The sequence below is a fragment of the Humulus lupulus genome, chromosome 8 (genome assembly GCF_963169125.1).
Source record: "Humulus lupulus chromosome 8, drHumLupu1.1, whole genome shotgun sequence".
In the NCBI taxonomy this organism is placed as follows: domain Eukaryota; kingdom Viridiplantae; phylum Streptophyta; class Magnoliopsida; order Rosales; family Cannabaceae; genus Humulus; species Humulus lupulus.
The window spans coordinates 128863236-128882397 of record NC_084800.1 but is presented as its reverse complement, the minus strand read 5'-3'; the positions used below and the strand labels follow the sequence as shown (position 1 = coordinate 128882397).

Genomic DNA, 19162 nt, shown 5'->3' with positions numbered 1-19162 from the left:
TTGATTAGACCACACTTCATGTGTCAAGTTTTAGGAATTAATCATGAATGTCACAGAAGTGACATGATAGGTAAGAAGGTCACGGGATGACCCCCCTTACCAACTCCCAAGTGCCCTCTCCTATAAATATGGAGACCTTGGGAGTTGCAAGGGGTTGGATTCTATTGTGTAAGGAAATACCTTGTAAAAGTATACCTGACAGATAGCAATAATATTGGCTGGTGGAGTAGAAGGATTTTAACCTTTGAACCACCTAAAAAACGTAATTGTGTCACCAGTCCATTAAAAGATCATTCATCTATTTCGGTTCATTCTTAAGCACTAATCTCTTCCTCTTATTTTCTTAATTATCTGTTGGCGAAGAACCGCGTCAACAATAATAAATTAGAATAACATTTTATCTTCTATCAAGAATAAAGTTTCTTCTCTAATCATTGAAATGTAATTTGAATAATATCATGAATATTTTGTAACTTAAATAGGGTAGTTTGTGATGTAAAAGATTACTGTATTATTTAAAAAAAAACAGAAACAATATTTCGGTTTAATTTTTCTTTTAATATGTTTATGTCATTCTTTTATATATAATATTGTTTATTTATTTAAAATTTATATTACATCCAATAAAATTTAATAAAATCCATTAAAATTTAATAAAATTAATTAATAAATTAATTGCACCTTGCTTGCTGCTCCTAGTATGTATAAAAACGTTATGTAAGGTTGCGTTTGGGTAGAAAAAAAAACTTCAGAGTTTCCCATCAAAGGGAGCAAAAATTATACATCATGATACCCCTTGAAAATGCCCTCACTAACCATTTCCTTTTCTAAGAAATTAAGAGTGCTTATCTTTTAGATTTGCCTTTTTAAAAAGTAATCATTCCCACGCTCTTTAGAACACGGCTCGTGCTTGCTTTAGCCTTTTCTTTTCGTTGTTAAACATTTCGTTATTTCTCAGTTAAATTGGTAACGACTGATTCTCATTATTCTCAATTTTTAAAAAGCCAAGTTATTAATCTTTTCTCTTTCAAGTCTCATCCCCAAAAATAAATGCTGAGAAAAAGGACGAGGCAAATGATCATTAGAGAATGGAAAACGAAAATTCTTAATTATAACGAAAAGATGACACAAAAGCCTACATCCTTTCCATCTTTTATCAAAATATTTATTACAGCCAAAAATTCCAATTACTGGAAAAATACCAAACCTCCTTTTCCTAAACTGATATCCTTCACATTCCAGTCAATTGTGTTGAGGGGCTATTTCAGCTGCACGAGCACAAACATATCATCACAGCAAGTATTACGCATACACACAACAACACAGCAACAGTAAGATATTGATAAATGACAAAGGTAAATAATGAATTGACAAAGTAATTATGCTGCTGCAAAGAGAAGAATTAGACTAACTTTGGAAAACAGAAAATAAAAGAAAGAATGCACATGTCGAAAGTCATCGGCTATATTTACCTCTTAAGGAGAAGGGAATACTTTACACCGCCAAAAGAAAGCTTCAGAAGTTTGCACTTCACCTCTCATCTTTTGTGTGTAATGCTCCAATGTATGTGTATACTCGTCCATGATATCATTAGTCACAGTATCTTCAGCTAAGCTCACTGCTGCCATCTGAGATAGTTGAAAGTTTTCTCCAGCACGTTGCAGCTTTCTTGCGATTTCCACCTCTCCAAGCATCGCAAGGCAGAGTAACAACAATTTCAACTCACGCTTTGCACCAACCATTGGAGACATGCCCTTCAAATGCTCCACCAAAGCCATCTCCTCCCCGGCACTACAATTCCAAAGTATCAACATATTATCCCAAACAACCATGATGAAGGCAAAAGCAAAAACCCAAATTAAATATTTACATATATATATACACACACACACACAAATAGAATACCTGCCAGGACGAATTTTCCCTCTCTTTCTCTGACGCCTGGTGTCTCTGGCCTTGCTAGCTGCACTTGAGCTGACAGAAGTGACATGGCTACTCCTTGACCTACAGATGGGTTAGGCAAACATGGGTTAGGTGGAAATTTAATCCACTCTAGCTAGAAAAGCTCGTGAGAGAACTCTCCTTTTAAATTCACACAAACAAATATTCACATCATTGATTACATCTGTCCAGCATAGACAGAAAGAGTTGATATAGCATGGTGTCCAACATTTCAAAGATGTTAAAAGGATCAAGAAAAACATGATAACAAAACCATTAAGGATAAACTGAGAAGAACTTAAAGGGCAAGTAACCAAACCTAACGATCAGAAGAAAAAAAAACAAATATTTAACCTAGTATTCTATAGTCATCCTTTAAATGTAAAAACTGAACAAAACCAATAAAAGAAAAGATCACGGGGATAAGCAATGTCACTCAAAATTCAGAAGATATACCCTGTAGTGTAAGCACTCATTCCACTGAAGTTACTGCTAGCTTCTGAAGCTGTATCGTCATCAAGATCAGTCATTGGCTGTTCCTCTGACTGGATCTTTAAAGCAAGAAGTAGTCTCCTTTGTCGAACAGCTAAATATCGAGCCAAGTACTTCCCTACTTTCTCCAAACCATCCTCATATTCACCAATAAGCATACTTGCACAGTCCAATGATGCATTTTTAACTTCTGAGATCAAATCTTGTCTATTGTGCATTACAGCAACCCTTAATGCCTCTTCCCACTCTCTCGCACTAATTAACAAACTAATCCCACTATTAACATCTCCACAGTACTCAAGTGCAATTTGGGCAGCTTCCCCAGGTTTACCAAGAGCTTGAAGTTCTTCACAAAGCTCATGAGCCAGTTGAAGTATCTCTTCCCTTCCAAGTTTAAGGAGCCCAGCAATTGTAAGTACCCCACTCCAGTTACCACAAGCACGATAGGACTTCAAAGCCTTGTCCAAACTGGAACAGCATAGATATGTTGCAGCAGCATCCTCATAGTGTTTCTCATCACTAAGATGATCACCCCAAGCCTCAAGGATCTGCCTCTTCTTGGCAGGATCAGATATCAGTTTAAGTCCCAATGGAAAAAGTTGAGGATTTTGCTTCATAAGGTTCATACAATCTGCATAATAAGCATCCCCTGCAGAAATAATGTGCTTGAGAGCTTTGTCAAACCTACACAGCTTTATATCAATATTATAACACATTAAGTCAAGTGGCAAACGCTCCAGTTCTTGAAGAAAAGGAAGAAATTCTTTAGGGTCCCGCTGAGAGTTTAATGCCACAATAGCAGCAAGATTCAAATCATAAAGGCCTAAAGCAGCTTCAAAAACAGGCTCAGAATCAGACAACCATAAGAGATGCTTCAAGGCCTCTTCGGCAGAGGGATAAGACGTTCTCCTTGGCTCATCAGAACCTAATAATTCCATTTCACGGATAACTTTTATTCTCTCCAAAGCTTCTTCAAGTGCGGGAGGATCACTACGAGCTAGGGTGGTTAAAATACAAAGCTCTCTCGCAGGACTCTCAGGTAATTTATCCTCCAGAGCCACCATTATGGCCCTCAAGATGGAGGAAACCTTGCTCGTAGCATCAGAACCTATTGGACATCTGGCTTGCACATCTCTATCTTCTTTGAAGAAAGGCTGACAATTAAATTTTTTATATAATGTTTCCATTATATTTTCATTCTTTAAGGCACACACAAACTCAGTTATGTGATTCAAATTGTTAACCTGCTTGACAAACTCAGACGCTGATTGCAGAAATAATTGCCAACTGCAATAATCAACAATGACATTAAAATCAATTCTGTGCCGCCTCAGCATGAGCAGTGCATCTCTAAAGCGCTGGTTGACTAATGCATTGCAAATTGATAAGAGGACCAATTTTCTTGGGTAAATACACTCCAGGTTTCCCCTAGTTGTTTGTAATATAACAGCAGCTTCATCTCCATGGAGGACACCAGCAATTTTGGCACCTCTCTCCCATATATTTATAAAGTTTACATTATCATCCTCTCTCCTTTTATTAACATGGATAAAATTCGTGTACTTCACCTCTAGGTCTCCATGCAAGATATCATATATGTCGACAATAAAAACAAAGTCCTGCTTAGTTGAAAGAATCAAATGTGTAATTACTTGGTCAGCCAAATTTGAGTAAAATGAGAAACTACTGCAGTTGTTGCATAATATTTTTCCACTGATATGCAGCCTACCAACTTCATCAAGTCCAAAAATCAAAGGTCCAGTGTTTCCAACTGGAACCACACTCATCCAAGGACAAGATGATGAAAAACTCCAATCATCATATTTCATAGCTCCCGGCAAGATGCCCAACTTTGGTACATGCTCATATATCTTTCCACCATAAAACTGAACAAAAGCTGAAGACTTTGTTGAATAATTGGGAGCTATACCAATAACCAGCTCCTCTAGAGATAGTTGATTGGACACATTTGCGTGCCATCCTGAGCATGTCACTGAACCTGGCACATTATCCTCAGAACAAACAAGCTCTATCTCCAGCAAACGATAGCCAAGAAGCCTATCCTCATTCAATGAGCTATAAGATAAGCTACTGTGACTAAATCCATAATGAGAAACAGCAAGGATCCTATGTAAGTCCAACCACATTAAATGTATAAATGACCCAAGTGGAATATCAGATATGGAAGCTTCAATGTTGAATTCCTTGCCTTCTAGCTCTTCCCAAGTACCATTTGGAGGAAACTCAACAACACACAAACAACCATTTGACAGAAAGGCTGCTAAACAGGTTTTAGAATTCCTGGAATAAAAAGCCAAGTCTCGGACAGCAGATGGAAACTTAAGGCTGAATAAATACATAGGTGGTGGCATGAGAGATAAAGAAAGTGGAGTTACAAGTATTTTGGAGTCATCAATAACAAGTGCAGTCGAGTCCCCCATAACAGCTGTATTCCAGTTGAAATTATACAGCGTGACTTGGCCGCCAAGAGTCCAACAAATCAACTGTAGTGGCTTCACTGGATCCCACATGAAGCTCACTTTATCCTCCCTTAGGTACCTAATTTCATGTTTTAAATACCAATGATTGTTACTGAAAAACCAGACCTTGATACACTCATAATTTTCACATCTGACTAAAGCTGCAAGAAGATCTGAGTTACAATTCCACTTAAGCATTTCTATTGTTGAATTTACTTCCTCATTAATGCTAAACAAGCTTCTTTCTAACCCATTCTTCTCATAAAACACAATTGAAGGACATTCATTTTCTGCTTTTTTGCCATAGACAGATGCAATTTTTGCTCCGCTGGGCATCCAATCCAACACAGTTCCCATAAACAGCTTTGGTTCTGAAGCAGCATGCAGTACCCCTGAATCTCGCTCCCAAACTTTCATCCTCTTATGCAAAGAAGTAGAATCTGACTCATTAGTAAGTGTGGCAAAGTATTTCCCATCGCCCCGCCAAGAGATAAGGCTCCTAAACTCATATCTTGAAGAAACGTTTGGTTCATCATCTGAGACAATAATCTAGCTTAATTAGCAAATTGCAAAACTTAGACAAAACAAGTTGAAGTTTTTAGGGGGGAAAAAAAGGATCTCTAGTCAAATTACAAAAGCCAAATATTGGAAGTTGATCAGGCTTTTAACATGTTTTAAAGTAGCTTCATAATCCAAGTTTTACAGCCAAAAAATTGGTTGTAAAAGGTAAGAATTTTAATCAATAAAGCATACTCTTGATTTCTTGAAAATTAATGGCATTAAAAATGACACCATCAATTATTATATGGTGTGTCCAATGAGAAGAGGACATGGAGAAGAAAAAAACCCCAATCTACTACAAACTTTTGTATAATTTAATTTGCATCTCTAAAGATGATATGTTGTGAAAAAAATGATGTATAGCCTATGAAATGCCCATGTCCCAATCGAATAGCGTTCTCAAACTCCAGTCATGCACAGGTATCATGTATCTTAAAATATATATGGATAGATTAAAAGACGTAATAAAATTAAACGAGATGTCTGATTTTCCTTATATCCAGATCAGAGTATTGGCCTAGCCAGTATTTTTAAAAGTGAATAGCAAAAGTTGAAAAAAAAATCCAAGGAATAAAGGAAATAAGTCCTTACGTACGTCAACACCATCCGGAAGATCTCTAAGTGAAGTCTCATACAACAAATCCCAGTCATGAGTCATCACTAGCATCTGCTCAAAACCAGTAACTACGCAGAGCAAATCTCCATCTGGACTGAGTGAAATGCATTTTACACCACCCTCAACTTGACCAACAACTTCTGTAAATTTAATATCCACATTATGCAACAGCATTAGCCCACTCTGAGTTCCCAATAGCAAAGCCTCTTTCTCCATGACATAATCAAAGGAAGTGATGTAGTCACCAACCTCCAATTCAATTCGATCAACTTCCACTGGCAACGTGGTTTTCCTCCATGCTCCCTCATTCTACCCACACAAAAATCGATTAAATTCATAAGAACCAAACCAAACACAATAAAACAAACAATACGAGTTAAGCAAAACTAACAAATTCCCCCCAAGAAAATTAAAGTTTATCTCATCTTTAAGTTGTTTTTGCCAAACCAAATCAGAAGTACCCATTAATACCCTTTAAGGAAATATACATGCATAAACAAACACCAATACACATACATACCGGTACTCAAATTTATCAGAAAATAGCTAAGTATATGGAGGAGCTAACCTGGAAGGAAGAAAGATGAGTGGCATAAATGGAGTTAGTAGAAGAAGCGAAGAACAAGCGATTGCGCTCAACATCGAATGCAGAGAAGGTTACGACCTCTTCTTCCTTGGATTGCAACTCCAGACACAGTGATACCTCCGAGTAAAGCTTGAGATTATTCATCTTTTTCAAAATTTCAATTCATACAATGACAAAAACAAATAAATGAATAAATAAGCACAATGAAGAAGAGGGAATATATAGGAAAACCCTAAAGATAGTTGGAAGTGGAGATGAGGTTTAAAAGGTTTAAAGCTGTGTTCAAGTTAAACCTAAGCCTAAAGATAGGCGCACTTTAGTTATACTCTACTGTTTATTTTTCTGAATAGGCTTCGCAAAATTGATAGAACTAGTAGGTGGGCGCACAAGTTAATCCAAATTATTTGTTGCAAACCAATATAATCCAATTAAATATTTTGAAATTTGATTAAATTAAACAATTAAGAAATTGTGAAACAGGGATTAAGTTGTTTCGACAAAATCAAAATCTGGTCTAACAAATAAGCCAAAATAAATTATTTCATGAATACAAAACAAGTACATAAAAATGCAATACTAAAGATTTTTTTACGTGGTTTGGAAAACTAGTCTATGAGGCACGCTCAAAGATGACATTGATTAGTAAAGTATCACATGATACAAAATCACAATTGACTAATGTAGGTTCTATTCCTCCCAAATTCAACTAATTTAACTATTTTTGTATCAGCTGCCTAACTAATTCTCCTAGTCATCATTTCTCGTTGGTCTATATATACAATTTTTAAAACAGAGAGGAAGAGTGAGAAGCTCCAAGATTGAGATAGAGATAAGATCAAGAAAGTGAGAGAAGAGAGTTGAGAAAGAGTGTGGGGTTTTGGGCTACTGTATTGAGCAATTCACTACTGTTGTGACAGTGAATTGCTCAGGTGAGAGAGTGAGTGTTTCACTGAGTTTTTTGAGTGATTGTTGGACAGCCACACTTGATTGTATGTGTTTCTCCATTGATGATCAATAAAAGCCTCCATGATGATGTTCCAAAACTGGATGTAGAAGACTAGGAAACTAGTCTTTGAACCAGTATAATCCTACTGTGTATTGGTCCATTTCTATTTTTTGATTCAAATCTTTCTGTTGTGCATTGTTTCATTAGTTATACATTGTTAGAATCTGTCTATCTAACTTGTGTTTTGTGATCTTGAGAGTAAGAATTTCAACAAATCAGAGCCAGGTTCTACGGTCTAAGTTTCAGACTCAAGATCAAAGAAGATTTCAGCTGCAAGATTGATCAAGAAAGCTCCAAGAACTCATGACAACTATGGCAAAGTTTGAGTTAGAAAAGTTTGATGGAACAGGGGACTTTGCCTTGTGGAGAGAGAGCCTCAAGGGCATACTTGTGCACCAGAAAGTAGCTAAGGTCCTTGAAGAAGAAAAACTGTTGTCCGAGAATAAACCAGAGGAGATTGCAGAAATGGAAGAAATGGCATACTACACTATCATTCTGCATCTATCTAACAATGTTAGGAGAAAGTTGACCAATGTGACTAAAGCAAAAGAAGTATGGGATAAGTTGGAAGAGCTGTACTTGAAGCCTTCAATATCAAGCAAGATTAATTTGCTTGAAAGGTTATATGGTTTTCGAATGAACCCTTCTTTTTCTTTAGATGATAACATTAACAAGTTTAATGAGATTATTGCAGGTTTGGCAAACATAAATTACAATGTGGATGGTATGCTCATCTTGAGCAAAGATAAGGCAATAATTAAAGGGCTGAAAACTAAACTCAAACAAGAGTTTGAAATGAAGGAACTTGGTCATGTTCAGAAAATTCTTGGCATAGAAGTTACAAGAAACCGAAGAGATGGAAGATTGTATCTGAAACAATCAAATTACATTCAGAAAGTGGTCCAGAAGTTCAATCTACAAGATGCCAAGAGTACCTCAGTACCTTTAGGTGGTCATTTTGTACTGTCCAAAGAACAGTGTCCTGTCAACTTAGAAGAAGTCGAAGAAATGAGCAAAGTTCTATATGCTATGGCTCTAGGTTTCCTAATGTATATAATGGTTAGTACTAGACCAGATATTGCACATGCACTCAGTGTTCTTAGTAGGTTCATGTCAAATCCGGATTAGAACATTGGCAAGCTCTCAAATGGCTTCTATGGTACTTAAACGAAACTTGGGATTATGGTTTGGTGTACAAAAGAGCTGAAAAGGAACTTGAACTAACAGGTTATGTGGATGCTGATTATGCTTCAAACAGGGACAATCGAAGATCCACTACTGCTTACATCTTCATGACAAATGGGACTGTGTGTGTTCGAAAGCTCAGTTGCAATCCGTTGTAGCTTTATCTACCATAGAGGCAGAATTCATGGCTACTACTGAGGCATTTAAAGAAGCTATTTGGTTGCAAGGAATTTTACAAGAATTAAAGTTGCTGAATGGTAAAGCAAAGGTGTACTCGAACAGCCAATCTTCAATTCATCTATGCAAGAACCCTATGTATCATGAGAAGAGTAAACACATCGATATAAGGCTCTTTTGGATCAGGGAGAAAATTGAGGATGAGACTATTAACTTGGACAAAGTAAAAACAGAAGATAACCCAGCTAATGTTGGCACTAAAATCTTAACAGTGAGTAAGTGTAACACCCTGGATAGCCAAGACCGCTACACTGTGTACTTATAAAGGTGCAAGACTTGTTAATCAAGTCTTTTAGTCAAAACGTGCCACTAAACCATAAATGTGCTAGGGTTAAAATGGTTTTGGTCTCAAAAGATACATTTCAGATATTCAAACAGATTTACATATGGGATCCCAAAAAGGAACAGTGTTTAAAAGTTGGTTTACAAAATTTCCAAAATACAGACTACCATCAGCCAACCTAAGGCAAAACAAATATTGATAGCTCCTCTGTTCCTGTTATCCTCACAACCTTGGCGGCTGAGCAGATGGTCATGTACATTCCGCTCACAGAGCTCTCCAAGTCAGGGCTGATCAAGTTTGCCCTTGTCTTTACCTGCACCACGTAGCACCCATGAGTCAGGGCCCAACAAGAAAACAGAATATACATCACAACAATCATAACAAGAATATAATCCTTTAAGCATGATCAAACATTTAACATTCCACATTAATCACATAGCATGTAATCGGAATCAAAGATGCAATCAATCATTAATAACAGTCAAGTCACATTATAACTAGGGCCGACAACATAAGTCGCACCCTCTGTTTACCCCACTGACTCCGGCCTGCTTAAACCGAGCTCAGTGCATAATAAGCTGTCCTCGGCTACCAGTGGCTGAGCCGCGACCTGTGCACTAGTGTAACCTTTGGCACTCTTAGGCCGTTGGTTTACTGTTTACATGGCATAATACCATCCTTTCCAAAGCTTACATATTAGGGAACCCTTAGTCCCGTTACAAATACACAATCAGGTGCAGTTTTCTTACCTTTTAGCTTTCGAATGTATTGACTACGAGCAATGCTCCTTGAGCGCGATCCGATCCCCGAGCCCTAGCTTAGCACCTAGTCACAACCAAGATATAGGATACCATCAACAATCTTAAAAGAGCTTCCGGACAAAGTTCTAGTCTTCGGATCATTGAACTCCACCAAACATGGTAAAAGGTTCAATCCCGAGCACCCTAGATTAAATTCCCAAGCCTAGAATCTCAAAATCCCAAAATCCCTTAAGGGCTGTGGCATGGCCCCAACCAGAGGCTCCCCCATGCTCAAAAACAGACACGGGCCGCGACCCGCCCTCCTTCCTCAGCACACACCAGCTTCGAAGGGCCGTAGCTCACCAAGAACTATGCCGCGGCCCGACCCCCTTTGAACCCAGAAAAACCTCCATTTTTGACTCCCAAACCTCACTCAAACTCCTCCAAAACTACTCCAATTCCACAACTCAATTACCCAAAGACTTCCCACAAGATTCCAGCAACACAACCCAGCTGAAACCTAGACTAGAAACCCATGAAAAACCTATTTCAATCACTGAAACTTTCTAACTCAAGAACACAAAACCCAGCCATGGAAACACTATAACTCAACCATCAAACCTTAAATTCGAGCTTACCTCAACTGCAGAACCAATCCTCCAAGAGCTTTCTGGGCTAACTTCCAAGGTTCTAGCCTCAATTTAATCTTCAAATCCAAAACCCAAAAACCACTTAGAACACACTCAAAATCACATAATTTCAACCATAGAAAATGGGATTCAATGCTTACCTCAATCTTGGTTGAATTCCTTTGTTATTCCTTGAGCTAATCCTCTAAATCCCAGCTTCAATTCTCAGAATTCCAGCCAAAACCTCTAAATTTTCTGTGTTTTTCTTTGAGAGAGAAAGGGAGAAAGAAGGAGAGGAAAGAGAGGGTCGGTCTATTTTTATGTTCTACTATTTTCTAAGGCTCCTTAAGTCTATCCTTAGGCAATTAAGTTAATCCCAAGGCTCAGGGTACCGGAAACGTCCCCGAGGGCAAAATGGTAAAATTCTCCAATATTCCCACCTAGACTTCCTAACCTCAAATATATCTCCAATTATTTATTTTCATAACCTGGTAATCTAAATAACCGTCCAATACCTGAAATACCCCTCGACTTGTCCAAAGTCAAATATTAACTCCGTTGTGACTTTCCCGCTATCTAGCTCCCTAGGATCGCCTCAAGCCGCCTGCTGCAGATTTACCCACATAATAATGTGGTTCTCACAAATATAACATTTACTCACATTTATATTCATATAATCAGACAAGCATGCTTATCATAAAAATCATGCATTAAATCAATGAATTCACACATAAACCAATTATGCCCTCCTGGCACACTAATCAAAGCCCTTAAGCCATATTAGTGATTTTGGGTCGTTACAGTAAGTTTAGGCTTTGCCTAAACTTGCTTAGTCTTGGGAACTAATTGTACACTTGAGGAACACCATCTTGGAGAAGAGAATCTCAATCTTTTTCAGTTGTTTTTTGGAAGGAATAAGGTGGAATTTGTAGGTTTTATTCCTCCCAAATTCAACTAACTTAACTACTTTTGTATCAGCTGCCTAACTAATTCTCCTAGTCATCATTTCTTGTTGGTCTATATATATGTTTTGAGGGGGGCTGGTTATAGATATACGATTTATTAAAACAGAGAGGAAGAGTGAGAAGCTCCAAGATTGAGATAGAGATAAGATCAAGAAAGTGAGAGAAGAAAGTTGAGAAAGAGTGTGGGGTTTTGGGCTACTGTATTGAGCAATTCACTACTGTTGTGACAGTGAATTGCTCGGGTGAGAGAGTGAGTGTTTCACTGAGTTTTTTGAGTGATTGTTGGACAGCCACACTTGACTGTATGTTTTCTCCATTGATGATCAATAAAAGCCTCCATGATGATGTTCCAAAACTGGATGTAGAAGACTAGGAAACTAGTCTTTGAACCAGTATAATCCTACTGTGTATTGGTCCATTTTTATTCTTTGATTCAAATCTTTCTGTTGTGCATTGTTTCATTAGTTATACATTGTTAGAATCTGTCTATCTAACTTGTGTTTTGTGATCTTGAGAGTAAGAATTTCAACAACTTATACATAGATTGACTCTTATACTTATGTCGCAAGCTTTTGTACACCCTTCAACGAATCTAGTTTCTTGATAAGACACCAACGCTCTTAAACTCATTTCAAAGGTTGAGGAATGTTTTCTTTCTCCCGAAGAAATTCTTAGCAAAATCTTCTCCCGAAAATTGTTGAACTCATTATCAATGGATGACACCTGCTTCTACACGAAATAGATTAATACAAATGAAGCTACACTACAGCTCCTAGATACTAGATTAAGGTATCCAATCTTAATCTCACAAAAATAACTCTCTCAAAAATAAAAATGAGAAGAGAAAGAGTTTAAGATTTGTGGTTGTTTGGTCTTCTATTTTATAGCTGAAAAGGTCGTGCAATGCAGTCCACAAAATCTGCAAGAATCAATTAAAGAATCACACAAATTTTTTAAATAGAAAATTCGGCCAGTTTGTCAGATTCTGTCTCGACAAATTAGGAAATTGTCTTAACAGATTGTGTATCTGGACAAATTGATAGTCCAAATTCATCCGAACGGATTTTTTGACCAATTAGATTTCGAATCCTTTCTTATTTAATCTCGTGATGTGCAGTAAAGGATTAGAATATCATAAAGTGTTATTTAAATGAAGAAAGTTGAAAATATTTTCTTTATTACACAAAGTTTTATTTTTCAAAAAATAAAACTATATTTTTTTAATCTTTCATTTTACAGCTAGCCATTACCACGAATTTTGTCAATAAAAAATATCACAAAATATTTTTTAATCAATTGACAAAAAGTATCGAAGTCTAAAAATGGAAATGAATATTTTATTTAAAGAAAAATTTTCTTATAAACAAAATAATATTTTCTCAGTGAATATCAAAATATATGGATGAAATATCAAGTAGAAAATTGCTATAAATAGATATGATGATTTCTAGAGAATTAATACTTAAGAAAATAAATCTTGAAAAATCAAGTTGTCATGACAGATCATACACCTATCAGGACAACTGCTTCAAACTTGAAAAAAAAAAAAAATACTTTTGAGTTATAAAATATATTATGTATTTAAGATAGCCAATTTAGGGTTTTACAATCTCTCCCTTTGACATCTTTTTAGACAAAAAAACTCTCACTTTATCCTCACTCAAAAGTATGTGCAAAGCACACATTAGTTGAAGCATAGAGTTTACTCAAAACTCCCACTACATAAGATATAAAAAAAAAGTAGGGCATAGAATAAAAAACATGTTCCAAACTCGATCAAACTCGATCAATTAACACAAGAACATGAAAATTTTTGTACTCCCCCTTTTTGTCTATCAAAAGAGCCAAATGAACACCGTCAGGGGCCAAACACACTTGCATCACAGTTCATCACCACGGTTTCTTGCACACATGTTAGATGAAAAAAAAAACAAAGAAAAAAAAAACTGAAAACGAAGTGGAAGAAAAAACAATGGGTATCAACCAAAACACCACAAAAATTGGGAAAATAAAAAATGATAACTTTTTCTTATCTAATAACACAAAGGTATATATATATATAAGAATATAAAAATGTCAAAATATAATAACACAAAGGTATATATATAAATATAAAAATGTATATATAAATAACACAAAGGTATAATAAACGATCATGTTTTTTGTATAATAACACAAAGTTATATATATAAATATAAAAATGTCAAAATATCATTTTGTGCCCAAAATATTTCATGACCTATTCGTTTAGAAAGAACCAAACATTAGTATATTTTAACAATATTTTATTTTAATATTTAGTAAATATATTTAGCATATCATTCTTTTATCTGTCCCCGGAAAAATATTTAGTCATATCCCATGAAATATTTAAAGTGATACAAATGGTGTATATGAGTTTTAATTTTTTTTACTACTAAAATCAATCTCAAGCATTTGTGTGTGCATGTGAAAGCATTGGACATTTCCCTTTGGTGGCAATTTTTAGCATTTTTTGCAAGTTGCATGAAGTACCCAACGTAGACGCTTTCACACTACACCGATGGTAGCCCTTTTGACATGGTAAAATATCTTTTACATAATTTTAGTTACATAGTTCCAACTTACTCATGAATGAATTTCACACACCAATGCATGTAGCTCTATTATTAAGATGGAGCCTGAGACAAGATCAAAAATGTTACATACTCACGCACCACATACACATATTGATTCACAAAAATATTAAATGGATATACCTATCTATTTTTTAAGACCACTAAGCATGATATATTAACTAGAAAAACTAACCAAGTAGTCAAATAATGTTTACAACTTTCTCAATTTGGACAAGAACAAGACAACTTTTGAGCAACATTGTTGACTTGTTTTTTCATCAACTTGCTCGGAGCAACGAATGAATAGTTATTTTGTGTGTAAAATCTGGAGTGGAATTTTAGTTGTGAATAGTAAACCAAAGAAAGATAAATGAATGTGGTAATAAATGAAAGAGACAAATGTTTATAGTGGATTGACAACAAAAAGATGACCTACGTCCACTTTAGTCAGTATTATTGACGATGAATTTTGAACCCTCAAGAACAAGTACATTGAATTTGATATTGCTATTGGGGCAGTTATAGCAATGAAGAATGAGAGCTCTCTTGAAGATGAATAGTTACTGACTTAATGAGCCAACTAGCCAATTTCTGCTAGATCTAGATTGATCAGACTTGATTCTCTTTTTTTATTCTCTATCCCCTTTTACATCTTGATTTGCACTATTTATAGTTGTGTGATGGGAAGAGTTAATGGTGGAAACTTGTTTCCCAATCAGGCTAATTTTTCTCTACACTTGGACGAAGGAAAATTTCTGTCTCACCAAAAATGGTAATCCGACGTGTCCTATTAATGAAAGGGTTGAAGGTGCATTCTGGTGCAGGAAGAGGCTGAAGTGGCGAGAGCCAACGGCGATCGGTGAGGGCCTCTAGCGAGAAGGTAGGTGATGAGAATGAAGGAGCAACACTAGAAGAGAAATTGCAAGTTCCAATTGGGCCAATTACAAGAGCAAGAACTAGAAGGTTCAAATAAGCACTTAATAGACTTATTCAAGAAATATGGGCTGATTATGAAAAGATAAAGTCCAAGATTAGTCAAAATGGAGATCAATGCCTATTCAATGTTATTAAGGAAATTGAAAGTGGTTGGTTAACTTCCAAAAACGTGGCCATTGAGTTTAGATGGTTTATGGGTGTAACGCACCAACTTTCCTAATATGGCTTAGTGCCTTGATTAGGGGGACGGGAGGCAATAATTGAGTTAATTATGTGCTTATGTGTTATGAGCATGTTATTATGTGAATTATGTGAATTGTATTATGATATGATTATGCTTGCATGTGTTAAGTGTATTAAACATGCATGTGGGTTCGTTTCTTATTAGAAGTGCAATTTCAAATTTTGACCATCTGATGGTATAATTGTAAATATGTGTGATTTATAATCGTGACCACATTATTATGTGGATATATTTGAGTTACCCAGCATGAGGCGATCCTAGCGAGCAAGTTAGCGGAAAAATCACAATGGGGTAAAATACCCGGCTTAGGGTAAGCTTAGGGGTATTTTGGTAATTTGGTAAATTACCAGAAATTATTGAGTAGCGGGAATTAATTGATGGATATTTGGTTTGATAGATTAATTTGGGATTAACGGGAATCCCGGGGGAAAATACTAAAATGCCCTTGGGTTTGCTTTGAGACTAAGTAGGGCCAGGGGTAGAATGGTCTTTTTGCCACCTAGCTAGTGTGAAGGGGGCTAAGGCTAATGAGTGTTGGCTCATTCACGTTCTCAGCTTTGCTCTTCCTCTCTTGGTGTTCACTTAGAAGCTTTGAGGAGATTTTGTCTAGAAATCAAGCCAAGTGCAATTTTGGTGAAGATTGGAGAGTGCTTTGGGGGATTAGGAGTTGCTAAGCTAAGGATCTCAGTAGGGTTTCGAATTGGGCAGAGAGAATTTAGGTAATACTCTGGTTCTTTCTCTTCAATGGTTTTTTTTTTGGGTTTCCTAGTTTTGATTCCTAGTTTGAGACTTTATGGTTGTTTTGTGATGAGTTGAGTATTAGATTTTGTTGCCTAGGCCTAGTGATACATTTTTGTGGTTGAAATCCTGCTGGAAACACTGGTGTTGGTCAAATTTGGAATCTGATTTTGTAGGAAATCGTAGGTTAGGAGAATTGGGGAAGAACACTTGTGTTCTGGGTAGATTTTGGGTTTCTGGCAACCTAGCGCAACCACGCTAGACTCCTAGAAAGAACGAAATTGAATTTCAATTTGGGTCTTGAGTTGGGGGGTGTGACCGCACCAGGGGTTGGCGTGATCGCGCCAATGGCCTGGAAACCCCAAACTTTCTGGGGGCGCGACCATGCCAGGGTCCCCGAAATGTGGATTTGCTTAATTTTAAGGGCTAGGCCCGGGGGCTTGGGAATCCGAATTGGGAGCTCGCTTGGGGGCTCGGGGACATTTTTAGCGCCCCGTTTATTGGGAACAATGGTTTGAGAGTTAGAGTTCAGTTTGGAACTCAGGTTCTGGGGTTGATTCCTGATGAACATATACTTGTGTTGTGAGTAGGGTTTCCTCTAGGCTCGGGTCAGGGATAACTGTAACGTTCCAAATTGCCTAATAAGGCTTAGGGCTTTGATTAGGGGGTCATGATGGCCAATTATGGAAATTATGCGTTTATGTGATACATATGTTTATCATTGTATGATTATGCGAGTTATATTATTATATGACTTGATATGCATGTTTAGGTGTATTAAATATACATGTGGGTCCGTTTCTTATTAGAAGGACAATTTTCATAATTTGGCCTGTTATGGGTATATTGGGCATATATGTGATATGTGTGAGACCACATTATTATGTGGATATATTTGGGTTACTTGGCACGAGGCGATCCTTGAGAGCAAGTTAGCGGGAAAGTCACAACGGGATTAATACTTGACTCGGGGTTAGTCAAAGGGTATTTTGGATATTTAGTACATTACCGAGATATTGGGTAATGGGAATGATGATTTGATGATATATTTGGAGTCAGTGAGATCATGAGGGAATTTTGGGAATTTTGACTATTTTACCATCGGGGGTGTTTGGGACCCCAAGCCTTGGGTTTTACTTAAGGTTACTTGAGTTCGAAGTAACCTGTCAGAAACAGAAAAATATGTTCAAACACTTTTCTCTCTCTCCCATTATCCTTTTTACCGCTCGTTGCATTTTTTAAGGAAACTCGAGTTCTAGGGCTCGGATTCAAGCAAGGTTAGAGTCAGAACAATTCTAGGGAAGATTAGAAGCTTGATAGCCAGAGGATTTAGCGGGAAACGACATAATCAGAGGTAAATTAAGCTTTGAATTTTTGAGTTTCCGTATTCCTAAGCTTTGAATTGGATCTTTATGGTTTAGTGAGTTTTAATCCAAAAGAAAGTTAGGATTTACAGCATGGGATGTACCATTGATGTTGTGTGGTTGATTGGTGAGTTTGGTGTGGATTTGGGGAGATTTTTTAGTGGATTTCTAGCTGAGAAAACTGAAATCTCGGGGTCGCGCCGCAACCATGTTCTTAGGTGTCGCGACCCTAAAAAACTCAGATGTCAGGTTAGCTTCATGAAGCAAGGTCACTCCGCGACGCCTGATAGGCTGTGTTGTGGCCTATGTCCAATGCATTTGGGGGCTGAGCTCTCTGTTCGGGAGAGCCACGACTCTTAGCATGGGGTGGCGCGGCCCTAATAGGGTGAGCTGTGGCATAAATGACAGTTTTTGGCCAATGGAGGTTTTGAGTGCAGGAACTCAAACCTTAGGGCTCGAGATCGATCCTACTACCCCGTTTAGTAGAATTCGATGTCCTAGAGGCTAGGTCTTGGTCCGGAAGCCTGTGTTTGCTTGTTATTGACAGGGATTTTATACTTACTAAGTTATCGCTAAGGTCTTGGGATCAGGATTGTGCTCGAGGGTCGTTCTTATTTTTCATTACACTCGGACTTGAGGTAAGAAAATTGCACCCAATATGTGACATACATGATTAGGGCTTGGCCCGAATGCTTATTATAGATTTTATTAGGGCTTGGACCCTTGTAAATGCGCATGATTATAATTATGCCTGTGAATAGTGAGCATGTTGAATGCACTGTATATGGATATTTGTTATATAATGAATGCCTGTTAGCATTATATAGTTGAGAAAGGCTTGACTTATGAGTCAAGGACAACAATAGTGTTGAGCGCTGGTCGAAAAGCATTGACTTATTAGTCAAGGATGGCAATAGCGCTGAGCGCTAGTCGTAAAGCATTGACTTATGAGTCAAGGGCGGCAATAGCGCGTTGAGCACTGGTCGATATGGTTAAACCTAATCAGGAGCGCATTATACGCTTGTCCAACCCAATGGTCGTGGAAAACTAAAGCGTCAGGTACGTTGGGCCAGCTCCAAGGCTGGTTATATGGAGGATATGGCAATGGGCCTCGGGTGACTTATTAGTCCCAGTTCCTAGGGCGCTGGGCCTCGGTATGATTTATTAATTATATAACTTGGGCAACAGGCCCCGAAATGATTCAGTTAATCACTTAATTAGGGCATTTGGCCCCATATGACATTGTAGTCATTTATATGAATGGTATGCATGCATGAGTAGGGTTATTACTGCTGGCATGGTTATTATGATTTGGTAATGTATTATTAACTGCTTATGAGCATGTGTTAAGTCTTCTTGCTGGGCCTTGGCTCATGGGTGCTATGTGGTGCAGGTAAAGGGAAATGAAAGCTAGACCATCCATGAGTTGGAGAGCTTAGGTGGTGACATGTACATATGCAGCTGCTTGACCACCACGGCCAAGGTTTCTTAGAGGAACTAGGGTTAAACCCTATTTTTGTCGCTTAGGTCGACAGGTTGTAACTTTTGAGTTATAATGACCA

The 19162-nt window shown here is 37.3% G+C and overlaps 1 protein-coding gene across 2 annotated transcripts; it reads right to left on the bottom strand.

Annotated features, from left to right (window-relative positions):
- Positions 1-1081: 1081 nt before the first annotated feature.
- Positions 1082-6985, bottom strand: LOC133798444 (elongator complex protein 1). Of its 2 annotated transcripts, XM_062236724.1 has the most exons (6): positions 6659-6985; positions 6066-6399; positions 2398-5449; positions 1906-2004; positions 1473-1791; positions 1082-1268 (listed from the first exon to the last, which is right to left on the bottom strand). In XM_062236724.1, exons 1-5 carry the CDS (start codon positions 6818-6820, stop codon positions 1476-1478), a joined length of 3963 nt encoding a protein of 1320 aa, XP_062092708.1. In that variant the 5' UTR covers positions 6821-6985; the 3' UTR covers positions 1082-1268; positions 1473-1475. The 2 variants fall into 2 exon arrangements, with proteins under 2 accessions (XP_062092708.1, XP_062092709.1); XM_062236725.1 differs by lacking the exon at positions 6659-6985 and having other exon boundaries at positions 6070-6209.
- Positions 6986-19162: the final 12177 nt, after the last annotated feature.

Coding starts and splice junctions, on each gene's coding strand:
- LOC133798444 (XM_062236724.1), bottom strand. CDS start 6,820: ATGAATAATCTCAAGCTTTACTCGGAGGTATCACTGTGTCTGGAGTTG. Junction 6,400..6,658: donor CTCATCTTTCTTCCTTCCAG/GTTAGCTCCTCC, acceptor TTGTGTGGGTAG/AATGAGGGAGCATGGAGGAA. Junction 1,792..1,905: donor GGGAAAATTCGTCCTGGCAG/GTATTCTATTTG, acceptor TTGGAATTGTAG/TGCCGGGGAGGAGATGGCTT.